Raw genomic sequence first — 27,266 nt, forward strand, 5'->3', positions numbered from 1 at the left:
ACAACTGAGGAACCTGCTTCTCCTGGGTTGTCTTTCAAGCTCAGTGGACAGGTACCAGAGGCCCACAAGCACCACCTCTGGGAAGAGAAAGCACCCAGCAGGAGGAACAGAGCAATTCACATATTGCAGAGCTCTTGTCTCTGGCTGCTTTCAGTTCCATACATCCAACAGAGAACTTTAGGTGAATACGCCACATCACCCTGAAATGCAATTCTTTGGCAATTAAACAAACCTATATTGGGTGCTTATGTGACTGGAAAGGGAGCTGGTTCAGAAGCTGGACCACTTGAAAATTAATCTTATTTATCAAAAAACAATAGCTATTTTTTGTCTGATCCCTTATACCAATGCAATATCTATGAAAGTGAATGCCTACAGAAAGTAGTTGCAGGAACATGCAGCCAGGAATGAGAAGATAGGACTGTAGCAGCTTAGCCTAGGGAAGCTTTGACTGCCACAAAACAGTTTTGCTTCCAAGATAATTTAAGCCAACACAAAAATCTGATGCTGCTGTCCTGCACACAGCTTTGCATTGGTCCCTCATACTGCTGCCTGTAGTGTTCATATTGACCTTTTGATGAGTCAATTTGGAAGCTCACTTAATAGAAAATTAAATCAGAAAGAAAAATGTACAGTTTCTACATCTTTCAGTACCCAAACTAGCTCACAAATGGGTAAGTAAAAATTCTGTGCCTAAGAAAAGAAAGGTGACTGTGCAGCTGTGGAAAGGAAGGAAAAAATGCCATAGGACTGCAGCAGCACCAACCTAGCCTAACTTCAGTCACTATGGAGTTGCATACCCAAGGTGTGGTTAAATGAACACCTTAAGCCAGCAGAAATTGGCACTGCTACCAAAAGCAGCAGCTCTGTCTGCCACCCAGCCCCTGCCCTGGTGCTGGCACAGCCATTTGTGCTGCCCTCCAGCAAGTCTTTATCAGAGAATTGAGCCAAGTTAAAAAAAAAACTTACTTCCCATGATGAGTTTTCAGTTGGATCAGAGGATGTGCTACATTTTTCATAATAAAGTGCAAATTCAGTGCTGAGCTGTGGATTTTTGGTACCTCTCTAAATTTGCACTATGTCTATGAAATGAGTACATTTAAATGGCCTCCATAGCAAGACCTCTGTGACTAGAGTTGATAACAGATCTCCATATAGAGTCATAGCATGGTTTGGGTTGGAAGGGACCTTAAAGGTCATCTAGTTCCAAGCCCCCTGCCATGGGCAGGGACACCTTCCACTAGAACAGGTTGCTCACAGCCCCATCCAGCCTGGCATCCAGGGATGGGGCATCCACAGCTTCTCTGGGCAGCCTGTGCCTCACCACCCTCACAGTGAAGAATTTCTTCCTTATATCTAATCTAAATCTACCCTCTTTCAGCTTAAATCCATTCTCCCTTGTCCTATCACTACATGCTCTTGTAAAAAGCCCCTCTCCAGCTTTCTTGTAGGCCCCCTTTAGGTAATGGAAGGCTGCTATAAGGTCTCCCCAGAGCTTTGTCTTCTCCAGCCCGAAGTATATAGAAGTATTTACCTTACTGTCATGTGCAGTGAGTACCTTCTGAAGAGTTTTTTAACATCCATTTCCTAAAATTTATCAGCAACAAAAAATCCATTTGGGCTTCTACATTAGAATGCAGTATTAAAAGGTATGACCATGTGACATTTATCGAATAATGCAACTATGTTTGCTATAACTGTAAGAATACTCGAGGCATTTTGTACTGATTACTTAATCCTGTATACTTAACACTGATTTCATTGTGTTAGTGGTCCAGGACATTTCTTATTACTTAGCTGTATTACTCTGAATTTAATTCCTCAAGAATATATTTAAGTAAGATTAACACAGCCTATGTACCACATACTTATTTTGTGTTAGCTATACTACCCTCCTTAGGTAAAAAAGCAGAAGGTTAGGCAGTGAACTGTGAAACTAACTTGCACAAATAGGTGACCTATATTTGGCAGAAAAATTTTCATTGCTGCTTCTTTCTGTACAGATAATTTTAACATGTTCTGTACTTTCCACCTATGTGACTTTCATGAGCACTGTGTGGGAACATAGTATCACAAGACATTATACTTTCTGTCTCAGATATGAGAAGAGATGGGTATGATATTACTTAATGGAATGTGCATAAATCAAAGCATGCATGATTATACGTACTGACAACAGGATGTGATTTTCTTGGTATCTTCATACGTAAAGATATGTCCTTCAACATCTTGATGCAAAGGATTTTCCAATGGAAGTCTTTTTCCCTGTTGCCAAAAGCAGCCCTGAAGAGGAGTTCCATAAACTTCAAACTTCTGTACGTGAACTAGATTGGCTAGAGCTACCTGCTGCCTGCAGGAATTGAAGTCACCTCAACACAGCTGACAACTGAGCACAGTGTCAGGCACACCTGATGAGTCTGCCCAGGAGCAGCCCCCAAGCAAGTCACAAGCTGGTGGTCAGGCAGCTGTTCAGCAAGACGGGAGGCACAGCATGCTTTATCTTCAGCCATGTCAGAGACCTCTCTTTCTGCAGAATATAGAACACAGAAGAACGTGATGTTGGTATAGGTAGACATATATAATTCCATAATTATAGAAGTTCACCTTGAAGTTCAGCATCTCAGCTCCTCAGGTTTTCAATACACTTTGTAAAAGTCACTAAATACTTCCCACAGTTCTCAGAAAATTACTCCAAGCCTCCTAACTCCTGTGATTTATAGTTAGTTGTATGTTTGCCCATTCTTTCTTTAAGCATCTGAATTCAAAATACATGATTAACAAATCTTTTTTTTCAAACTGTGTGCTTTATTAGTTTGAATAAAGAGTTAAACTGTATAAGTAACACATAATTTGTGAAGTCTCATAGTATTGCCAAATAGAAATAAATGTTCCCTTTAACAAGACTAAACATTAGCATTTGTTAAGACTATTTCATGCCATGTTTTATTTCAAAATTTGGGCATCTTAACTGCATCCATACAGTCCGACATGCTTTTTAACTTCTACTTTTAAAATACTGCAAGTTAATTACAGGCAAAACCATTATACCTATGATTGTATATCTATATCCATTTGATGGCATTTCAGCCATTCATTAAGTCAGAAATTTACTGACGTTACTGAATAGTGCAATTGAAGTTTTCCATTTGTTTATTTATCATTCAGGCAAAAAGTGTACATGCATTAACTTAAGCCACTACCTCTTTTTTCCAGTAGTATGTCAGAAATCAAGTTGAAGCCATTATCCATTATTGCCTTCTCTCCATATATCGGATGTACAATTACCAGAAGACACAAATTATGTGCATCAGTGGGGAAGGACGTTATTTTCTATAAGAATAGCTGTAATTGGGTGGATGGCTTTAGCCATGACTGAACAAACTAGTTTGTAGTGTAGTACAGCAATGAGCAATCAAGGAGCAAATCTGGGAAGTCTCCAAGAAAGTTCTGTAAACCAGGGTACCATCGTTTCTTCTACAGAAAATAAAAAATGCTATTCATGGGTGTCATGTGCAAGGAGCTCACTGTGGCTAAAAATTTATTCCGTTTGCTTCCTTTCATCCTCTTGATGGCAGTTGTATAGCTGTTTGTTATTAGGATACGTGGACCCAAGTGTTACCTCCGTCTCTGTGTTATCTGGTTTCAAGATCTGTCTACTTCTGTTCACATGAAAATGATGTAAAAGTAGACATTGATCAGAACTAGAGCAAAGATTGGTCTTTCTGAGACTCTGCCAGGTAATTTTTACCGTGAAGTGCCAACTGTAGTCTACTCCTGTCTCCCAAGTATTAGCGGACTACATATTAACATATAACTGGTCTGCAGTAGGCATAAAATTTCCTAAAATAATTCCTTCTATTGTCAGTCAAGGAAAGAAGTAATTCATTCACCATGGCCCAACAATGTTCACTGAGACAGAGCAAAGACAGCCCCAGGTTACTGAAGTGACCTAGTTTCATCCTATATATTCACCACAGAGCAGCATTAAAAATCCTCTGACAAGTCAAAGAAAGACTGAAATTTGAAAGTGGTAAACAGGAAGTTTTACAGCAGGAAGAGGCAGCCAAATAACAGTTACTTTTTAAAAATACTGTAATATTACCTTGAAAAAACTTGGGTAGTTTTTATCACTGCAAGTGTTTGTAGTGTACAGTTCATTGGTAAACAACAGTTCCTTCACATCCCTAAATTAATTACTTTTTGCTTGTACAGGAATCAGGAATATAAGGCTGGCGTGGTGCCTCAGCCCATGTTATTCGAGAGATCCCAGCTACTTTGTGTCAATATTTCTATTGTGAATTTCCTCTGCCAAAACTTTTAAAAAAATATGGAGAAAGTCAAGCTGTAGCCATTTTTGTAGTATAAATACATTTTGTAACATAAATACAGTGTTTAATACGTTAGGAAAACACTGTTTCTGATATCATTTGGGGCAACCTGAAAAAATGGTTTTTGTTCAGGGTTCTGTTCTGTCTGTAGTGGTGACGCTGCTATCCCCCCAGCCTGTGAGCAGCTGAGGCATGTTCTTGGTATAACCCTGAGCGTAGCTGACTTGCCTCATGGTTGTACACAGGTAAGGCTGTAGAGAAGAACCTCCTTCTACTTCTGTCCTGTACTTTTCTGTTGCCAAGAGAGAGTACAGCAGGTGACTTTCCCAGTACCTCTGTTGTGAAGGATTGTTTAAGACAGCGTTTTCATGATAAGACAGGTTGTATGTTGGAAACCTTAATTTAAAAGCCTGATTTAATCTTTTAGACTCTGGGCTGTCTAGCGAATATTATAAAGTGCTCTGAAGCAAGATCTCTACAGAAAGAGGTATCTTTCATCTTATATGATGATTTTATATGAAAGCGTTTCTGCTGCTCTGGTCAGGCTTAACTTTGGTGTCATCCTGTACATCTGGAAGGGAAGCACTTCCCTTTGTTATATAAAATTCTTTTGTGTTATACAGAAAGAAATCTGTCTGAAAAAGAGCTCTTTCTATCATCTTTCCACCTCCTACACAGATGGACTTAAAGGAAAAAAGCTTTCCATAAAACTTGATTAAATTAAAAAAAAATACTTTCCTCTTTGCTCTCCTTCTTTTGTTCCTCAAACCCTGGCAATAGAATTACCTCAATTCTTAAATTAAGAGAACCAAAGTCACAGAAAATAGCTGTGTTTTGTTAAATTATTATTTTAAGAATATCATCTGTTGTTTTGGTTATTGTCCTTTGCTAGGAAAAGGGATGTTTATCACTTAGGAGGATGAGTCAGGTAGTATGAGATATGTTAAAGGCTGCAGGATAAACACCATCTATACTGCTGGTTAACCTAATAGCTACTTGCCAGAAGTGTGTTCAACTGATCCTAACAAAAGCAAGGAACCAGAGGGAGGGACATGTCAGATAACCCTTTAATAATACCAAAACAACCCACTAAAAATGCAAGCTAATGCCTGTTGCTAATGCTTTCTTTTGAAGCTAGTCAGAATGGATTTGCAAACGCATTATTGGAGCGTGTTCTGCCTGAAGAGGAGAAGGTTTAGGGGGTATCTAACAGCAATGTGCTAATACCTGCAAGGGGACTATCAAGAAGGTGGAGCCTTGTAGTGATGCATTGCAGAAGCATTTATGACAGAGGCATAAACTGAAACAAGACAGGTTCTAACTGGATGTAAGGAAAAACTTTCTCCATGAGGACATCAGGCAGTGTAGCAGCAGGGCCTGGAGAAGTTGCCCTGCCTCCATCACTGGAGGTTTTTCAGCCCTGACCAGGCAAAGCCTGGCCTTGCAGCTGAACCCATTCAGGACAGGAGGCTGGACTCAAGACCCCCTGGGTTCCTTCGTAACCTAAATTATTCTAGGACTGCTTAGAATTACAAACCTGTCTGGGTATGATTACTTTGTGTCTTTACTTGGCAGAAACATACTTGAAGTAAATGGTCTTTTGGTTTAATAAAGGGATTTTTAGCTGGCGTGGTCTATTGACTTCATGTCTAATGTTAAAATTCCACAAGACGTTGCAAGAGCTATTAGAGAGTGGAACTGTCATCAGCAAAAAAGGGGTTTGCTCTAACAGTTGCCTTTCCATGGCCTTTCTTTGCAAGTGGCATGGGGAAGTAAAATCCAAGAAATGAGCATTGCATACAATAATGCATGGAATTGCTATCATTCTTAGATACACTTAACTGCCTTAAAAAAGAACTACAAAGAGTAAGTTATGCTAAAATGGATTAACATAAACATAAATGAATTATTTCTATGGTTGAGATGTAATCCTGCTTTTTAGGAGTCATTTTACCAGAAAACATTGCAAGTAAAACTTCTCAAGGGATTGGGAGTATAACTTTATATGCAATTCTTTAAAGGTGTTCCATGAATTTTAAGTTTAAATTTGTAGTATTTGTGTGAAATATGTTAGTTTTCAAGTGGAGACAGTGACACTATAGTAGAAACATTGCAGAGGAAAAAGACAGCTTACAAAGAAAATAATAATGAAAGACATATTTTAGAAGAAAATTATGAAAGACTGATTCATTATCACTCAATATTTTTTTTAATATATGTGTACAAGACTGAAAAGGGATGAGTGACATTCTGCAGTGAAGAGGCACTGCTGTACAGAGGTACTGTTCATCGCTGAAGGGTTTGGGAAGTAAAGAAAATACCTCAGAGAGAACGAAAGGATCCAAGAAAAAAGAAGTCTTTGCTTCATTACATAATAGTGAGGTAGTAATACTTGGTGAACAAGTAATGCAAAATTATTACAGGAATTTTGCGCTTGTTAAGATGTCAAATCTTGATTAAATTAGTCTTATGTAATTAGTCTCCTAGATCTGTTCTTTTTCTATACATTTGTTTTGAGATCATAACATGAAACTGATATCAGAAAGAACTTCCAACAGCATTGCAAAAATAGTTTTCTCTAGGTGATACACATTGAACTGAAGGTCTGAATCTGTCTTTGAGAGGGAAGGATACTCAGTCTCACTATCTACTCTGGCATCCTGACAAACCAAAAATAACCGTGTCACCCGCACTCTAAATTAGCTCTATACTATTAGAACTACTGATTTTTCGGAGTGCTAGGTGTCAGTTAAAGGGGCTTGTCAGTGGCATTCTGTATCAGCTGTGTATCGAAAACAATGCTGATAGGTTATTTGTTCCTTCTCTAGGGAGAAACGATGTTTGGCTAAGTTAGGACCCTCTAGTCTAAGAGTGGCATCTGTGAAGGCAGCTTCACCACTGTGCTCACTGAGGACAAATAAAATGCAGAAGCTGCAGGAATTCAAACAGAGGTTAATATTCTTCTCTTCAGCCATGTCAAACCCATTCCATTTTTCATGCTTAGTTTTTCAAATATGGAAATAATTGGAGCTGCAAAAATAATAAGCTCTCCTGAAGTAAACATGCATCTTTTTTGTATATGGCTTTCTCCTCTCTCTTTCATTTTTATAGAAATGGTGTGACAGAAGACCATATTTTCAACAGCATGTTACATTAAATATTTAGTGGTTTTTTATAAACTGATTTTAAAATTACTTGGTGTTTGGCATAACCTAAGTTTCTTTAGCATGGATCTTCTACCTGATCCTAACAGAAGTGTGCTACATAGCACACTGTAGAAATTCTAAGATATATGCATAGAAGTGAAATGTACACAGGTACAAATGTAGAATCAGCTGAAACTTTATTATTAAAAAAAGAAATAAGTTTAATTCGGCTCATAATTGAAGGTATTATAGCCTATTAATGGCATAATACTTGTTTTTTAAAATTGTACTTTCATAAGTAGTTGAAAATAAGCATCTTAACATTCTTTTTAGTATAAGTTCATTATTTTTTCCCTAAATACTTGACCTGACAAAGCTAAGCAAGTTCTCTCAGCTGCAATTTGGAATTATATTTTTCTTTCTCTAAGGGGAAATTTATGATGGAAGTAAATACCATGATGTATTCCCATTGAAATCGATTTTTCTTTTTCCACCACTGAGGGGATGCACCTGCACTCTAATTTGGACTGTCTTAACTACCATGTAGCTCTTTGAATGACACCAAAATATTTACAAACAACCAACAAGAAATATCCAATTTAACTAAATATTTATGGAGTAACTTAAGTAATTGAAGACTAGATCAAAAATAAGCAGTGGTATAGTTTGCTTTATTCTTCATCATTGAAAAGGAAAATAAATGGAAAGTAATTTACAAAGCAAACACAATGAGAAGTGCATGATAATCATGGAAAGGCTGACTGATAATTCTGAAAGAGCTGTTTTGTAATGAAAATTGAGTTTGAGTGGTGGGCACTATTTCTAAATCAGACACTTTTGTCCCTGAGTGATGTTAGATGAGAGTTAAGCAGCTGAATTATGTATTATTATCAATTAAATATTAATTTATTGCATAAAGAATTTAAATACTCTTTTAATAAAAAAAAAGCTGTGAACTTTCAGTGGTTTTCATACTTTGCATACCTACCAGATGACAAAAAACACTCTATATTCTTTCCCCAAATATGATTTACATCTTTTACTGGGCTTTAATGTTCCAGATTTCTCAAAAATAGAATAAGAATTGTGCCACAGTCTTTTTTACTCCAAAAATTTTATTTCAGAGTACAAGTATCATATTCCTGTGTATGTCAAGTAGCTTATAATATAAATTGGAAATCTGCATTTACCTGTATATTTACATAGTGTAGTTATGAGCAATAATATAAATTACTGTCTTATTAAAGTGACCTTTCACCTAGGCAAGCACATGTTAATATTCTTCCCCCATACATATATGGGTTACATGTGGCCCTGAAGGCTGCCTTTAACACTACTATATTATGGAGACATATCTTTTAGAATCAAGGCTTTTCCCACTCTTTCTGTAGGAGATGATGTAAGCCTATCTTTATTACAATTCCTGCTCTGGCAAATTTGACATCTCTCCAGAGTACACACTGTATGGCAGCTACATGGAGCAGAATCAGCCCCTTACTTCTCAGTATCTACTTGGCCTTGCTCTGTTCTGGGTGGATGCCAAACTGAGAGCTACTTGCTTCTGTGATGGACCCATTTGCGCTGCAGCAGAAGCGCTAGCTCAGAAAAAAAAGCTTCTGAAAGGCAAATTATTTTGCCATTAATTAAACCAAGTGTTAGAGAGTTAAGGCTTCTTTATGAGTGTTGGTATGTTTTATAATACAAATATGTGAAGCTACCATACAAGCTTTTTCCTCAGGTAATTTCCCAAGACTCTGCCTAGGTAGTCACTAAGTAAGGAAGTTTAGTCTGGCATCTGGAAACTGCTGTGGCAAACAGTGCAGAAGCCAGCTGCACAGCGCATGGGGAGATAGAGCTTCCCATAGACATAGAGTTTATTCGTTATAAGAGATCTTTAAAACAGCGATCTGTTTTTAGTGAATGAAAGTTTTGCTCAGTTACTATTGCATATACACTAATCTTATAAGGAGAAACCTGGCATTTGAAATTACACAGACATACTTGCAAAAGTACTTCAGAAGAAGTGAGGGAGTTTTGTAGACAAACTGGACTGTCAAAACATTAGAATTACTGGATTTTCTTCAAAGTTGGGTTTGAATATTAAGTTTCCAAAGACCACAGATTTTTAAATTCCAAAAGATTAAGCTGTAATTATTCCTATTACTTTTATTGTGCTTTTTCGATTTTTCAGTCTCAAGTAATTCAACTGGTTCCACTAAGCTTGGCAAGAAAAGAAAAAAACAGAAAAACAACAAACCACCACCTTTAAACTAAAATTAACATCTACGAATGTCACATCTGAATGATGTTAAAAAAGCCATGGATAACTTAACTGTGGAAAAATAATACCTCTACCTAAAATAATAAAAAAAAAAAATTAACACCTACGAATGTCATATCTGAATGATGCTAAAAAAAGCCATGGATAACTTCACTGTGGAAAAATAATACCTCTACCTAAAATAAAATAAAAAACAAAACAAAACAAAAAAAACCCCAAACTTTTATCCGTCTGTAAAACATTGGTAAATGGGGTCTCTTCTGTTTAACTGAAGATCAGCTGGGAAGAGGGCTCCTTTTTACTAAAAAAAATTATTTTTTATTTCTCTTGACTGATTTCCTTTCTAACATTCTCTGAAAGTTATAGTAGGCTTGAAAAACTAGGTAGCAAAAGCACCTTGTAGAAGTACATTTCTTCTTTTGGCTGGCAGAGTGTGTGGCAAGGCACTCATCAGGTAAAAGCTGATCTCAAAGAGATTACTTGAATACTCAAAGCTAAGTATGTACCTGCTGAGCTATGGTTGTAATCACCAAGCTCACCTTAACTGGATGAAGACTTGGAGTGAATTCTTTATCTTGCTCTTCTGAGACACCACAGTACTTCATCACAGTCTTTGACTTAATTCTTTGTGGAGTACTTGATATTCAAATGCTGGGTTTTATTACTTTCCTTTCTTAGTGTTATAAATATTTTCTTCATTTTATTTAGCTTTATATAGTTCTATTCTTACAGATCAGGCAACTTTTAATGTTCAAAAAATGGATTTATGTGAAAGTTGATGAACTCGTTGTGAGTAACTAGCTCAGCATCCAAAGAGCAGTAATAATGATTTCTAAATTATTCTCTCAATATCTAACAGGGTATGCTTACAAGTAAGTAAACTAGATTTTATTATAGTAATTAAGGGCACTTGTAACTAAGAAGTAAAAATGAACAGTGATCTAAAAAATTACTATCAGTGATATGTAATCTTTACAATTTTGCCCTACTGCTCAAGGGAGTTTGTGGAAAAACATAGCTCTTAATTTGCTTTGTCTAAAATGCCTGTTCTTAAACTTCATAAACAATAACTTGCAAATTTGGGGTCTATTCTGGTCATAGAAATCATCTGTATTTTTTCTCTCACTCTCAAAAACATTTTTCAATAAATTATTTACAATTTTTTTCCATAATATTTAAAAATAATCACGTCTGTGCTTATAAACTAGCTTGATTGTGCACCAAACAGTACACTATGCCCTTTATGAAATTTATATGCATGATATACTGAAACACAAATTTGTGCTGATTTTGGGAAGAACTTATTTTAGCTTTCAAAGGTAGCCCATTGTCAAATTATATCTTCCACCTTGGTTCAGAACCAGGCCTATGCAACACTAATCCTGATCTTTTCCAAATTTTTAAATATTGTTGAAGCAGCTGGGTTCCTGTCAAGAACTGGGAACCAAATATTCTGCTGAATGCAAGCTGTGTCGCCATTGATTTGAGGTTGCGCATAATGGGACATTTTCAGGCCCGATGCACTTTAATCCAGCTAGCTGATGACCCTGTACTCTTCACTATTCAAATCAAATCTGGATGTTTGGCAAGCAGGTCTCAAAACATCACCTCTATGAATAACAACATACAGTCACCAGATAATAAGTACGACAATGATAGCAGGTTATCTTATTCAGGGCAGATAAACTTTGCTCTTTTTCTCCTCCCCCTGATGGTTTTAGTTACCGTATCAGTTTCAATAGACTACAATCAAGAGGTACGCCTCTTGATTTTGACAGGTTAATTGATGACCAGTAATAAACTCAAAGTGCACTTTTTTATCCCCCCTTAATCACAGGTTTTCTGTAACACTTCTGTGAAATGGAACTTTCAGCCAGCAACCTGCATATGCAAATTAATCTTAAAATATTTCAGTTTTCAACACATATAATTTCAAAAGAAGCCTTCAGCTATTTGCAGGTGTCCTGGTTTCAGCCAGGTTAGTTAATTTTCTTCTTAGTAGTTAGTGCAGTGCTGTGCTTTGGCTTTGGTGTGAGAACAATGTTGACAGCACACTGATGGTTTTAGTTGCTGCTACATAATCTTTATACTAAGTCAAGGACTTTTCAGTTTCTCGGGCCCTGCAAGCGAGAGAGCTGGAGAGGCACAGGACATTGGGAGGGGACACAGCCAGGACAGGTGACCTGAACAAGCCAAGGAGGTATTCCATACCATGGCACATCATGCTTGGTATATGAACTGGGGGGCTTAGCTGGGGCTGGGGGGATCGTTGCCCAGGGTCTGGCTGGGCATCAGTCAGTGGATCGTGAGCAATTGTATTGTGCATCACCTGTTTTCTTTCCTCCTTTCCCTTTGGATTTCATTCCTGTCCCACTTTCCCACCTTTTCATGATAACTTTTATTATTATTACTATTGTTCTTTCACTTTTATTTTATTTCGATTATTAAATTGTTCTTATCTCAGCCTTCAAGTTTTATGTTCCTTTCTGATTCTCCTCCCCATCCCTCTGGGTGAGGGGGGAGCAAATTAGCAGCTGAGTGGCACTTAGTTACCAGCCAGGGTTAAACCATGATAGCAGGTAATAAAAACTTTACAAAAGCCATTTTAATTTTAATATTGACACTTTGGCAAAGCTTTGGGGGTTTTGGCACAATTTTAGCAAAACCATAAATCCACCACTGTTAATTTTCTGGAAAGATGCCAGTCTATCTTTCTTCCTTCTTGAAGCGTAACCGAAATCCTCTCTAGCCTCCAAATCTGTATGCTGGATTCCCCCAACATGCGTTGGCAAGATGCAGCAATTTGAATTCTTACGTGTCAGGGAGTAGACTGGCGGTAACTATGTGGGCCAGAAAATCCTCAGCCAATGTTGGAGATTAATTAGGCACATTCAAAGTAAAACCCTTCAAGCAACAAATCTCTCAATTTCCAATACCATCATAGTGAGAAATACAGATTACAAATATTGTCCATGTTGCTCTGCAGAATGACCCTGAGGGCAGGATCAGAGCTACACCAGCCATCTGTCTGAACTTTGCTACTGGAGCATTTCTGTGGCTGCTTCCACGCAATCCCATTGATACTGAGGGAGAAGGAAAACCTAAGCCATCCTGGTGCTTTTGGTGCCTTTACCTGCACCGTAGATGAGACATGCCACACAGTGCAGCTTTCATCTGTCCCATCCAACCTTCCACTGATGACCTAAAAAGAAAAAAAATCTGTTTCATCCATTATGCCTGTCACAAGACAGCATGAATTTTATAAGCATCCTGAAGTCTGAATGAGTACATACATGGGACGATAAGAATGCCAGCATAGAGCAGTGAACTAAATCCTCAGCCAGCTTAACTCTGTACCAGTGCTCCTGTAAGGAACAGGTTCAAGCTGCTGAGAGCAGTGACACTGCTGTTTCCTGCTGATGATTTTTTCCCCAAAGATGTATTACAGATGTGATAAATAGCAGCTGTGGCAATAACCATGCCAAAACCAACCAAACATCATTAGCCAGCCAGATTTTCCCCGGAAGATCACTGTTCCAAGTCGTCTTCTCAGTCATAGTTGTTTAGTATTGTTTATCATATATTAATATTCTGAATGATATTTTATCAGTCAGAAATCTTTTTACATTTTAGCCTGTAAAGCTGTTTTTTCCTCTAAAAAGAAAACAAGTGCATAAATTTCTGTACAACAGAATAATGTAATATGTAAATGATGTCAGGATTGAGCTAGGCAAGTCATACTAACATACCAAAATAATCTTCACTGGCTACTGCTAAAAGGCAATGGCAGATTTCCTTGTATTTATCTCCTTTCTGAGTTCAACACTCATATTAGAAATTACACAGCCCCACCCACAGCACTCCCATTCAATTCTGTCCTTAGAGGAATGTTACAGAAGTTAGCAAGGTTACTTAACACATCCCTGGAAGAAGCTCTGATGATATACCAAAGGTCACTGCTCCTTTCAATAGGAATGCTTTCATCCTAATGAAGATAAATATGAATGTATTAATTGAATTAACTGAAATGCATTCATTTTCCACTCTGAACAATCTCCTTAATGAATTCTTGTCAGAGGAGCACAGGAATGTAGAAGATCAACAGTCTATGATAAAGACCTTCAAATTCAACTGTTACTTAATACATCAATTTTTGTCCTATCTGCCATTTTGTCCATAAGCAAAACCAAAACCACTTTCTAACATACTTGGATAAAAGTATCCTAGGCAGCTGATTAAATTTTTATTCCAGTGTAGAAAGCAAGACTGAATCCCTCTTCTGCAGTAGATAAGTCAGTATAATAAGAATTACACTAAATTTAGCATATATTGATAAAATTGTGTTTTCATGTGTGGAAATGTGCCAGAACTTGAGTTTGAGCAGAGAAATTAAATGAAGCTTTCTTTGCACCCCTAAATTTATTTGTAGCATAAAGTTAAAAAGATTGATTTGCAACATTAAGATCAGGATTTGGCCTGCTGTATTCCAGGGAGTGGAAAACAAGGTTGATTTACACAGGTTATGCAGGAAGGCATGGCAGTTCTTTTAATGTCTGCCAAATTTCTTATGAGGGTCCTGCTTAGCAGACCTGGTTTGAAAAACAAGTTCCTTGGCCTCCTATTCCTCACCACGAAGGCCAGCCCTGCCCCAGAGGGCCCAAGCTTACACAACGAGACACCTCTGTTCCCTTCCTCCAGTCCATTCACCATTCCTCTCAAGTACCCACCCCAACTGAGCTGCTAGCTTCCCTGGTTTAGGTCTAATTTTTTCTACCTGAAAAAAGCATGCATAATTTAAAAAAAGGAGAAAAACATAAAATGAGAAAACTTGTTAAGAAGAAGCTTGAAGCAGTATCTAATATGCTAAAACTTTGTGGATGACATGAAAGACTACAAGAACTATTATAACCTGTTTAAGGACTGTATTGGCAGGTTAGAGCAAATGCATACTATTTATATAAAAAAAAATCCTTGAGAAAAGACAAAATGAAACATGATTTAAAGTAAGAAGGCTTACTTCAGAAAGTATATTTTATCAGCCAAAATGCTGGCTCTAAGCCAGAAATTAAGTGACTAATTACTAAAAGCTTGTATCTGAGAGGTTCCATAGGGTTATGTGCTACATTTTGATGCAGACAGCTGGCACAAAATATTCTATAAGGGAACTATTAACACTTACATGAATTTTCAGCATGAGCTCTGGCTTCGTAATGACCAGTTGTCTTACTAATTTTCTGTCCACTGGCAAGCTCTGATAGGTTTAGTTTTCTGCTTTGACAGGAAAAGCGCTAAAAAAATGATTAAAAAAAGAGTTGTTTTTTTATATGTCTAGGTGCTTTCTCAATGTTGGTAAATGCCTTCCTGTCCTGGTAAATTAGGATTTTAAAAAGAAAAAGTTGTAAGAATTACTAGCAAGACTAAGGTTGATACTTAACTGGGGATTCATTCAATCTTCCCCATCTGTGCAGCTAAAGAGAACAGAAATGTACTGGATAATCTTTTCTAAAACAAGAGGAAAAAAAATTATACTAAGTAGACTCTTATAGCATCTTTTACCCAGCTGTATCTCAGCAACTTCCAGAAAAGCAGTGAGTGATATGACCAACATTTATTTTGTGTGACTCCTACGTCAAAATGACTGCCATGTGTAAGCAGTGGGATGTTTTACCAAGGCATTAGTTTTTCTTTTTTCCTACTTCTACAGGTGTTTTTTCTTCCTTTGTCTGAAAAACAGAACTGTATTTTCTCTATATTTTTTATTTTCTTTAAAATATAGCTTCTCTGCTACAAAAAAAAAAAAAAAGTGGATCAAGCTTAACAACAAAAGTAAAGATAAATTATAAGATAACAGAAGTATTGAAAAAAAGAGAGCTACATCAGAAGAAAGACAGAGCCTTACACTTTTCATATTGGTCTTTCTCCTTTACACTGGACTTTTCCATCCTTAACTACTCTTTTATGCTTGAAATTAAAATAATATAAAAATCTTTACTGAATGAAAATAATTGATGTAAAAGAGTGGGCTATTGTTAATTTTTCTAATAAAAAGCCATGTGCCCCCAACCTCATGTTTCCATGTGAGGATAAAAATGCCATGCAAGAGATTATACAAGTGAATTGAAAGAAAGACAGAATTATCTGGAGATAATTGCTCATGGGAATTTTTCTGTGTGCCAGTGCACATTTCTACAGAATCTGGAAAATTAACTTCGAAAGAATCAGCAAAAAACCCAACTGTTCAAATAGGCTTGTTCACAAGTTGCAGCCGAAACACTTTCTCTTCCATCATATCTTGACAGTAGTTCCAGTTTGGACACATGCATGAGATGGCAGCATTCCTTTTAGATACTGGTGACCTAAAGTATCTTCCACCACTAACAGTTTCCAAGATGGACAACTGGACATAATAAAAAACACAGCAGCTTCATCTATATCAGACGTGTGTTCACCATTCTCTGCTTATTTATTTGAAATATTCAATTTATATCAGGTTTCCCATACACATTAGTTCAAGACTTACAGGCGTTAAGTCTTTCAAGCTTTTAAGGCCAAGACAGCATACAGCATTAAAATCAAAACCCCAAAAGACATAAGGCCCAAAGGTCTACCAGGTAGAGCGCTAAACCTGTATTTGTCACTCTGTACCGCTGACTCATTATTGACTGAAAGCTTACTTGCATACATAGAAGCAAGAGGGTAATTGATTGAATTACTCAGATGAGTGTCCTGAAATGTTGACCTGATTGTGTACCTTACATAGATCAGTCTTGCTAACCCACAAATTAAAAGGTCATGAGATTATTTCAAAGCTATTAGGATGTTTAGTTTTTATTTTTGTTTGATTCTTCATCTGCCCCCTGCATATCCTTCATGGTTACGTACGCAAACACAGCAAGGCAATTTTGGCTACTCTTGTATTTCATAGATCTGAAAATATGTCCCTCTTTATATCATTATCTACAGCTAACAGAAGAAGCCCTTGTTACTTCTATACTTTTAAAACAAAATTGTTTTGTATGTTTTCTTACACAGAAATCTCAGCATCGTAGATTAACCTCAGCCTTAGCAACGAGGCCTTTATGTTAAAGTAGGACATCATGGGCTTATTCAGTTATTATATTCCATCAGGTTTGTTTGGAACAGAAAATTAAAGCAGGAATGACAGATACGTTTAAGCTGTGTTGTTATTTTGAGTATTTATACTATTTTTTTAAATGGTGAATTATTACTTTATGAAATTAATTAAACCTGTCTATAAACTTAAGGTATGTATATAATAAAAGGTTAGTTTAGCATTCTGGTAGAAATGATGAGGCTTTTTCTTAAGAGTCTCCATATTTTAAGTATTTCGTTACTAAATACTTGCATCATTCAACCATTCAATGAAAATGAAAGAGACAATTGTGATACGAACACCTTTATTCATACACATTTGCAAATTATTTGAAAACTCAGTGTTCAGAGTTGTAGCTGCAAGCTTACAAATTAAACAGCAGAAACCTGCAAAGACCAGTAGGTCAAATTGCTTGTGAACTGTCCTTTCAGTAAAAGCTGCTGACTTTCTGACGTCTTCAGAGTTGTCAAAAGACATTATCACAAAGCAAGCTTAGCCCTAGTAACACTTTCTGTCTATAAAGAACCAGAGAGGGAGTATTGTGCCTATGGCTTGAAAATAAGACATACAGTGATTGCACACATTTATCTTAGTCAAAGCTGCGATGAGATAAATAAAGGGGGTTTTGTACCCACAGAAATCTGTCAGCCATAATATTCCCAGCAGATTGAATGTAAATGAAATCTTCGTGGTTTTGCAAACCTCAGTTATGGTATTTCATAATTTTAGAAAACATAGACACATACACACATTTGAACAACAAATACACCGATAAATAGACAGGCAGTAGAATACAAAAAAGCACAGGTAGACTTCCATATAGACAGTGTTGTTGATTTTACATCAAAAAACCCAAAACTATAAAGTCATTGTATGTGTTGCACATATGCTGCTATATATGCCTAGCAGATACACAAAAATACAGTCTTAAAGCATACATTCACTAACAATATTTTCAATTTTATAAAAAAATCTTCCATATGCATACACCAAGAACTCTCCTACATAATGCCTATACTCACAGGGAGACACTGGATAGATACAAATTGTATGTCGCTTACGTAAGCCCGTGGTGATAGACACTAAAGGTTTCACTGTGCAGCTTTCACAGCAATGATCACATAGAGAGCCCTGCCTCATTCCATTGCTTTTTGTGCCCTTCAGCAATCCCTAAGCCCTGGCTTCTCGGTTGCCTCTGGATGGCCTCAGCCCAAGCCCTGGGAGACCTCTGGACTTACAGATCCTACTGAACTGATGAGACATGAAATCCCACCAAGGGAAAAAAGCACTAGGGTCCTGACTGTTCTGCTGCATAGAGTCTCTTTTCAGCAGCAACCTTAAAGAAAACAGGCTCTATGCTACACATGTAGACCTGAATAGAAAAGGGCTTAGCAGTCACCCTCTGAGCTCTAAAGGCATGGCATGTGTAAAGAGAAGCCTGAAAAAAATAAAACTTGAAAATTACTAATAAAAGATGCATGAAATATTGACAAAGAATATTTAATCACTTTTTTTTTTTTGTTTAAAAGCACCTAGGCAAAACTCAGTATTTAGCAACTCAGTACAGGGAGACAAGAATGAAACATATTTGACTGTTTTGTCCTAGCAGATAGAAGTCACTTCGCTTCAAAACAATGATCTGGGGCCAGTATGAACCACAGCAAATATGCATACTCCTCAGAAGAAACTGAAAAATAACACAGTGATGCTTTTTGTCTCAAAAGAAATGTTGATAAATCCAAACCACTACGATTTATTTGAAAAATAAGTCTATCCAAAATACTTAAAATGTGTAGATTAAAATTATAATAATACTTCCTGTAACTTTTGAGGTTTCTAGGAGCAATAATAAATTGAGCCAGCCACTCCTTAATAACAGAGGCATTCTTAGGTACACTAAAGAAAGTGCCTTCTTGCATGAGAATTAGGAAGTTTGCTTAAGGTCACACAGTCAGCCAGACAGAACCATAATCTGTAACCAAGTCTTCACAATCAGTCTACTGCTTTCATTAGTAGTTTGACCTTCCCAGACATGAAAAATTACAGTCTAGTCTCTTCTGCCACTGAATTATTTTTTAATTTGATAAAATTAAATTAACAGTATGTGCTATTCATGGATGTCATCTATGGGCAGATTTGATACAGATGCTCCCAATACTCTTTCTTCCTCTTGTATTTCATCTGTATGAATCACTGCCTGAGTAGGCACCATCTGTCCTTTGCTCCCTGTTGCCAGAGTGGGCCACTTCAGAAGGAAAAAAAATAAATAAGCATCAGCGTCAGAATTTCCTGAACAATGCAAATTCTGAGCTCATGGCAACACAGCTACATAAAGACTGGAATTACATCACATCTTAGAATCCTCATTATTCAAAATAGTTTGGGTTTATTATGTCTTTCAATATATGAGACTTTTTCTAGAACCTCTGCAGTTCTTCTGGTCCTTTCTTGAGTGCCTTCCCAGTGTGCTGATGTGTGGAAATTAGACCCCAGACCTTGCTGCAAGTATTTGTCTTGAACTCTCACGAACAACATGTAAAAAAGTAGCAACATCTAACTATACCTTCTGAATAGTGTCCCCTCTGTACATCAGGGAATCACATTTGCCCCACGACCTCAGGTTTGCACTGGCAGTTCATGTGTAGTTGGTTATTTATTATACTATATAAGCATGAATCTCTCTTAGCAAGTGAGGCACTTTACTCTGTAATATGGATGTCTTCTTCTAACTTACTATTCCACCTGTCATTTGCAAATTCTCAGTGTACTTTTCTCCATAATCTTATTGAGAACAACAGATTTAGCAATGTATTTTTGTGGTTTCTCTCTTAGATATTTCTGTCTGCCTACAAAGAATGCAGGCAAATATGGCATTTTTAGAGCAGAAAAAAGGCAGTAAAAAGATACACTACCCAACCCAGGGTAAGCACTAAGGACTCTTAAGAGATGAGTGCAGAGGCTGTGAATCAGGAAATCAAATGTGCCCAACCACATTAGTATCTATATATATTCTCAAAAGGTCAAAGCCTGGCAAAGAGACATTAAATTGTTAAAGAGGGTGGCTAATCTCAGGAGTTGCACAGGGTGGAAACAGAAGAGAGCAGTCACATCCAAAAGAAAAGCATGTGCGATATTCAGATTGAATCCCTTCTGGCAGGGACCTCTGCTCCGGCCCCTCACAGGCGGTGGGCGCAGGCAGCGCCAGCCCCGGCGGGTGGCGGGCCGCCCCACCATCGGCGAGTCCGGGTTGCATCTTCCCTCAAAACCTGAGGTAATTGTGCAGTCAGGTGCTTATCTGACGTACTACTTAGGTCGATTTTAAGACTCTGCTTGTCCCTATCACTTACTACTGTGAGAAAACCGCAGTTAGGCCGCCGCGGACCCGCGCGTACGCAGGGGCCGACAGCACCGCACCCCTCTGCGCACCGACACACGGCGGGCAAGTGCCCCGGCGCCCCCGCGGTGCGGGGCTCTGCACCGGCCCGGCCCCGGCCCCCGCGGGGCGCCGTGCCCCCTGCCGAGCCGGCGGGAGGGGCGCTCCCCGCCTACGCCCGCGGGAGGAGCCGCGAGCGACCGGTAGCGGCTCCGAGCGCCGCCGCCAGCTGCCGGGGGAGGCGGGGGCGGGAAGGCAGCGCGCGCACCTGCCGGGGGAAGGGGAGTGGCGAGGCCCCGCCGGCCGGCGCTCGCGCTCCTTCGCCCGTCCTCGTGCGGCGCGCGCGGCCCCAGCCGCTCCGGGGGCGGCAGGCTGCGGGCGGGGGGCGGGGCCGGCGAGTGACGCGGGGGGCTGCGCGGCGTAAACAGCCCGGCGGCAGCCCGGCACCGGGCACGGCCCGCCCGCCCCCGCCGCCCGGCCCGCCCGTCCCCGCCGCCTGGCCTCCCGCCGCTCCAGGACCGGGCCGGACCCCCCGCCCGGTGCCGGGTGGAGCGGACGGGGAGAGGGAAGATTGGCGGCCGGCGCCCGCTCTCGCAGCGCCCCGAGGGGTTGGCGCCGCAGCCCGGGGCCGGCGGCTGTAGGAAGCGCCCGGGGCCGGCCGCGGGGCGGTTTGCGGCTGGGGCGCCCTCGGCGCGGCTCCCCGGTAGGGCCGGTGCCAGCGGAGCCCGAGCAGCGGCAGGGGCCCGGCGGTGAAGATGGCGACCCCGGGGACGGGCTGGCAGCAGCCGCAGCACAGCTACGGCGGCGGCTCCGCGCCCGGCGCGGGCAAACTCGGCTCCGGTTCGGCCCCGGCGGGGCTGGGTGCCGAGCACGGCCCGGACCTGCACTTCAAAATGAGCAAGAAGATCGCGCAGCTGACCAAGGTGAGGGCGCGTCCCCCGCCGGGCAGCGGCAGCCGCGGCCGCCCCTCTGCCGCCCCTCTGCCGCCCCTCTGCCGCCCCTCTGCCGCCCCTCTGCCGCCCCTCTGCCGCCCCTCTGCCGCCCCTCTGCCGCCCCTCTGCCGCCCCTCTGCCGCCCCTCTGCCGCCCCTCTGCCGCCCCTCTGCCGCCCCTCTGCCGCCCCTCTGCCGCCCCTCTGCCGCCCCTCTGCCGCCCCTCTGCCGCCCCTCTGCCGCCCCTCTGCCGCCCCTCTGCCGCCCCTCTGCCGCCCCTCTGCCGCCCCTCTGCCGCCCCTCTGCCGCCCCTCTGCCGCCCCTCTGCCGCCCCTCTGCCGCCCCTCTGCCGCCCCTCTGCCGCCCCTCTGCCGCCCCTCTGCCGCCCCTCTGCCGCCCCTCTGCCGCCCCTCTGCCGCCCCTCTGCCGCCCCTCTGCCGCCCCTCTGCCGCCCCTCTGCCGCCCCTCTGCCGCCCCTCTGCCGCCCCTCTGCCGCCCCTCTGCCGCCCCTCTGCCGCCCCTCTGCCGCCCCTCTGCCGCCCCTCTGCCGCCCCTCTGCCGCCCCTCTGCCGCCCCTCTGCCGCCCCTCTGCCGCCCCTCTGCCGCCCCTCTGCCGCCCCTCTGCCGCCCCTCTGCCGCCCCTCTGCCGCCCCTCTGCCGCCCCTCTGCCGCCCCTCTGCCGCCCCTCTGCCGCCCCTCTGCCGCCCCTCTGCCGCCCCTCTGCCGCCCCTCTGCCGCCCCTCTGCCGCCCCTCTGCCGCCCCTCTGCCGCCCCTCTGCCGCCCCTCTGCCGCCCCTCTGCCGCCCCTCTGCCGCCCCTCTGCCGCCCCTCTGCCGCCCCTCTGCCGCCCCTCTGCCGCCCCTCTGCCGCCCCTCTGCCGCCCCTCTGCCGCCCCTCTGCCGCCCCTCTGCCGCCCCTCTGCCGCCCCTCTGCCGCCCCTCTGCCGCCCCTCTGCCGCCCCTCTGCCGCCCCTCTGCCGCCCCTCTGCCGCCCCTCTGCCGCCCCTCTGCCGCCCCTCTGCCGCCCCTCTGCCGCCCCTCTGCCGCCCCTCTGCCGCCCCTCTGCCGCCCCTCTGCCGCCCCTCTGCCGCCCCTCTGCCGCCCCTCTGCCGCCCCTCTGCCGCCCCTCTGCCGCCCCTCTGCCGCCCCTCTGCCGCCCCTCTGCCGCCCCTCTGCCGCCCCTCTGCCGCCCCTCTGCCGCCCCTCTGCCGCCCCTCTGCCGCCCCTCTGCCGCCCCTCTGCCGCCCCTCTGCCGCCCCTCTGCCGCCCCTCTGCCGCCCCTCTGCCGCCCCTCTGCCGCCCCTCTGCCGCCCCTCTGCCGCCCCTCTGCCGCCCCTCTGCCGCCCCTCTGCCGCCCCTCTGCCGCCCCTCTGCCGCCCCTCTGCCGCCCCTCTGCCGCCCCTCTGCCGCCCCTCTGCCGCCCCTCTGCCGCCCCTCTGCCGCCCCTCTGCCGCCCCTCTGCCGCCCCTCTGCCGCCCCTCTGCCGCCCCTCTGCCGCCCCTCTGCCGCCCCTCTGCCGCCCCTCTGCCGCCTGCGGTTTCGTCCTCCCGGCCGCTTCCCCCGGCCGCTGGCCGCCACCCCCGGCGGGCTGTGCCCGGGCAGCAGCTGGCGCCGGGCGCGGTGCGGCGGCCCCGGGAGCGGCCCCGGCCCGTCGGTTCGGTCTGGGTTCCGCGGCACAGGCCGGTGCCCGGGCGCGGGGGGACCATCCCCCGCTGCTAGGCTGAGACTCGCTGCTTATCCTGTGGGAATAGTAGCTTCTCTTCCAGGTCTTCTGTAAGCCAGGCTCTGAGTCTTTTTAAACGGAGAAATCCCAGCCGTGCTTGTTCGCCTTCCACTGGAGAGAAGTACCGTTATTTAGCGTGTCTGGTAGCATCTCGAATGCCTTTGATGCTGAGGGTGAAGTGTGAGAGTCTCTCGGGTCTTGTATGGCTGATGGAACAGTTCTCATTGTATCATCCCCGGTATAGGAAATACAATGTATCTTTATTAAAGGCTGTGGGGTCAAGCTACAATGTGTTTCAAAAGCATATTGGTAAGGCCGATGGGCCCCATGTTTCAGATGCAGTTGTAGCTATGATTTACTTGGAACAGCCTAAAAAAAAATCTTGGGCGCTGTAGTATCTCTTAAAGGATGCTAGAGACGTGGGTGAATAGCATTGTTTAGGAAGTGAAAGGCAGATTCTCCTTGTTAAAGAGGAAGCAAAAGAAATTACTTCTGTCAAAAATTACATAGCTAAAACACTTCAGGGTAACTTAAAAGCACTGTGGGAACTGCGAGTACTCTTCAAATACATGCTGAAATGGATGAAGGTGACATTTCATTGGAACTAAGAATAAAGAGAATGAAGACTGCTGGCAGTCTCACAGTGGAGACGGTTCATATTTAAAAATAGTATTACCATGGCACACTGTGCACGTTAATGTACTGGAAAACTGATGGCTGAGGGGTATTTTATCTTGTCTTTGACTTCAGAGTCCGATTTCTTTATATGTTAACACTGATGGAACTAAAATTACAATTTCATACAAAGAAAAGTAGAAATAAGCTGAAGAATTTCTTTTTTTACTCTATGGGCATCCAAATGATGAATTAAAGATGTTACTATAGACTTGTGCGTCCTGAAAGGTACAAAAATCACCTAGAGACCATAAATATATTTTAGACTTACTTTAAGGCCTAGTACATACGCAAAGTAATACTTTCCAAGAATAAGTTTCACTTGTGTGTCTCCAGATATATTTTTCTTTCTTTAGGAATTTACCCAGCAGTTTATAGTTGATCTCAGAAAGAGCATTCCCCTTCTGTTGTGAAGTCATTCGTGTATACCCATGAGTTCCACATCACTGGGCATGTGCCCTGTGCTCTCCCGGTTATTGTGTGTTTAGATACCTTGAGGTGGGTCTGAGTTAAATATGGATTTACATGTGTGGTGCTGGAATATTTTGAATTTGTACTGGGAAATGTGAAGAGAGTGAAAGTATATCCTGGGGTTTTCATAAGCTTGTCTTTTTATGATCCATCGTACAGTTCTAAAACTCTAGAAACTGTGTCCATCTCTGTCCTGCTGAGGACTTCAGAGTACTGCAAGTAAAACCTATGAATTGTCTTCTGCTGGTGTATTTTAAATAACTGTAAACTATGTGCTTGTACAAGGAGTTTATGTGTGAATTAGACTTTTGCAGGAGACCAGAATCTTGTATTTATTTCCCAGTGACTTGTGGATTCTGGTAATGTTTTAGTTGGTGTGTTTGTGTTCTGGTTTCAGGTTTTAGGGAGAAACCTTGAAAAAATCAGCTGATGTTTGTACTGACTGAAGGTCTGGAGTGAAGAACAGCATTTTTACATGTAAAACAGGATGTATAGTAAAAATGCATCTCTTGCACCTATTGTAACAATAAAATTAAGAATTTAAAGATGATTAAAAGTGTTCTGTAGCATTAATTTCATTGAGGTAGAGGTGTAAGTTTTGACAGTTTTATAGTTAGAGGGTTTGGGTCCTATGTTTCTGTTTCTTACTTGACTTTTCAGAAAGGGAGGCTTAAAAAGGTGTAGAAACTTCTGGGTAAAGTATAATCTAAACTTCATTACCTGCTCTAGAATCTGAAGCCTGATTTGATCGATGGCTGCAGAAATTAATCCTTGAGAAAGGACTCAAGCTACAGGGGAAGAAAGATAAACATGATACTTAATTTCTGTAAGCGAGAGTTAACTGTCAGAGAAGAATTAACTTAACTTTGCATTTCCTGGAATAAAACTGATGCAAAAAAATGTATTGGGCTGTTTCTGTGAAGGTGTTTTTTGACCAATTTGTGCTGTTCTAGCTTTGTCAAATGCTTACTAATTTATGTGTATAGAACTCCTCTTCAGTAATCTTCTTAATTATTCTTATTAAGAATACCAATTCTTAATTGGGCTTTTCCAATTGTTTCATGTCTTTTATTTATATTTATAGATATAAGACACTTCTTGCACACCTTCTGACTGTTTTCCCCATTTATTTATTTTTTGTCTTCCAACTCTTCTCTAAGACTGCCTTAAAGATACACTAAGTCTCTCAGTGGATTTAGAGCTGAAGTCAGGTGCTTTACCAGGTCAAAACAAACCTACCAATATAGCATGGTAAAAGGAAATCTAAATATGTATGGGGCATTGCCAAAGGGATGCACATAGTTAAGTTTTCCAGACATCTTTTGTCTTGTGACAAAAGAAATGTGACTTAATAGTTTGGGTTTTTTATTTTATTTTCCTTGTACAGTTTGTATTACAAGCTGTGAGTAACAGCAGAATAAAATGCTTTCCCCACAGAAGATGCAGGTCACTCATGAAGTAAATGTAAAATTCCAAAATTAGGATTCCTCTGTTATGAATTCATGTTACTTAGAGAGGTTCTGATGTTTCAGTCAAAACCGTGCAGGAACACAAAGGAAAAGGTGAAATTTGTTTAATAACTAGATTTAATCAGTAGTTCAGAATGAGGCTAAATAAGATACAAAACCACTTCACTAAGCACAGTACTTCTGAAGTGGTTAACTTTATTTTTACTTTTGGGTGGGGATGGGAAGACTTACTTGATTTAACTTTAACATGCTTAAAGCACAGGGGAAGGCAAAACAAGTAGTTAGAAATGCAGCTTTAAAGAGAAGATGATACTCCATTTCATGTTTAAAGACTCCAGTAAATTGTAACTGAAGCAATTTTAAATAGTTTTCTTCAGCATAAGCTCCTTATTTTTAGGTGTTTTGAAAGATCTGTGTACCAGTTTGGGGATAAAGTAGCATCTGACACGAAGATTAAAGCCAACAAGAAATAAACTGTGATAATGAGGTTGCATGTATGTGTTTGTAGTACTGTATGCTGGAGTGCTAATGCAGTGCTGAATTGTGCCTGCTGCAGATGAAGTTATGCATATATATATATTTAATTAGTTTGCATAAGACAACTGGAATAAAAAAACAAAAAGTAAGTTGCTGCTATGCTTACATCAGTAGGGAAGAATGGGGTTAGTTTTTACAGTTGCCAGAAGAGTACAAGTTCAAGTGTTTTTGGTTTGGGTGTTGTGTGTGGGTTGTTTTTGCTTTTTGTGCTGTAGTTTGAAGCTTGAATATTTGTGATTGCAGACACATTCAGGATATGGATTTCTCAAAGTCTGTTGTGCAAGCTTTGTGACATCAACATAAAACTTTGACTTCTATGGAATAACTGCATGATCCAAGCTGGGATTATGCATTGAGAGTCTTCAGGATTGATTTGGTTGCATGATACTTGTTCCAGAAACTTTACATCAACTGGAGAAGAGTCTGTAAGTGCCATGCTAATGATAGGTACCCTACAGTGATCATTTCTATTCAATAAAAGGAAAACTGTACTTCAGTCTTTTCCCTTGGTACATGCTTAGAGCTGGATGGTTCAGTTTTGGAAAGGTTCCACTCAGCTCATTCAAAGACTAAGGCAACAAAGTTACCCAAGTTGCACCATACTTAAGTAAACAATAAACTAGAATTTGGGACCCCTGAGATCACAGTTCTGTTCTCAACTCTGCTGCCAGCTTGTTGTGTAAATTTGCAAAACTGCTTTTTTTTAAATAACGTTTCTCCTTTGTCTTTCTATCTTCCTGCATTAGAGAGAAGTATGATGTTAATGTAGCAATTAACACAGTGAGTTGCTTGCAGTTGTTGATAGTAAATTTATTTTGAAGATTGAAGTCCAAAGTTGATGATCTTGAATTCAGATGCTTACGCTTCTTATTGTGTGGACTTTTTTGCTGGGATAGTCAGAGGTCTCCCTCGGCTATCACAGAATGCAGTGCTATGGAAGTAAGAGCTATAGGGTTTAACTTATATCGATGATTTTTTAACAAAATATTTCTAACAAAGCTTTGTCAGCTTTTGTTTGGAAGTATTCTGCCTCGGGAAACAAAACAACTAAGCCTCTTGCCGAAGTTTGGCATAGGACTATAAGAAAACTTAAAAGAAGAGACCTTACAAATAGGGAAGAAATGAGAATCTAAAAAACCCTGTGGAACTGTTTTGATGTTAGCTGTCGGCATGTGGTAGCTGATGCCATTAACAGCTTTGTAAAAACGAGTTTTAGTTT

The 27,266-nt window shown here is 41.6% G+C and overlaps 1 protein-coding gene across 9 annotated transcripts in view; it reads left to right on the forward strand.

Annotated features, from left to right (window-relative positions):
- Window positions 1-20,720: 20,720 nt before the first annotated feature.
- Window positions 20,721-27,266, forward strand: part of FAM184A (family with sequence similarity 184 member A) — an 81,552-nt gene continuing 75,006 nt past the window's right edge. For all 9 annotated transcript variants that reach the window (XR_008822625.1, XR_008822626.1, XR_008822624.1 and 6 more), the window contains exon 1: window positions 20,721-21,165. Coding sequence is in view for 6 of the 9 variants with exons in the window: in XM_056344046.1 (XP_056200021.1) it covers window positions 20,998-21,165 (168 nt within the window). In the remaining 3 variants the exon portion in view is untranslated. The remainder of the gene's footprint in view (window positions 21,166-27,266) is intronic.

This window comes from Falco biarmicus, chromosome 6 (assembly GCF_023638135.1).
Source record: "Falco biarmicus isolate bFalBia1 chromosome 6, bFalBia1.pri, whole genome shotgun sequence".
Classification (NCBI taxonomy): domain Eukaryota; kingdom Metazoa; phylum Chordata; class Aves; order Falconiformes; family Falconidae; genus Falco; species Falco biarmicus.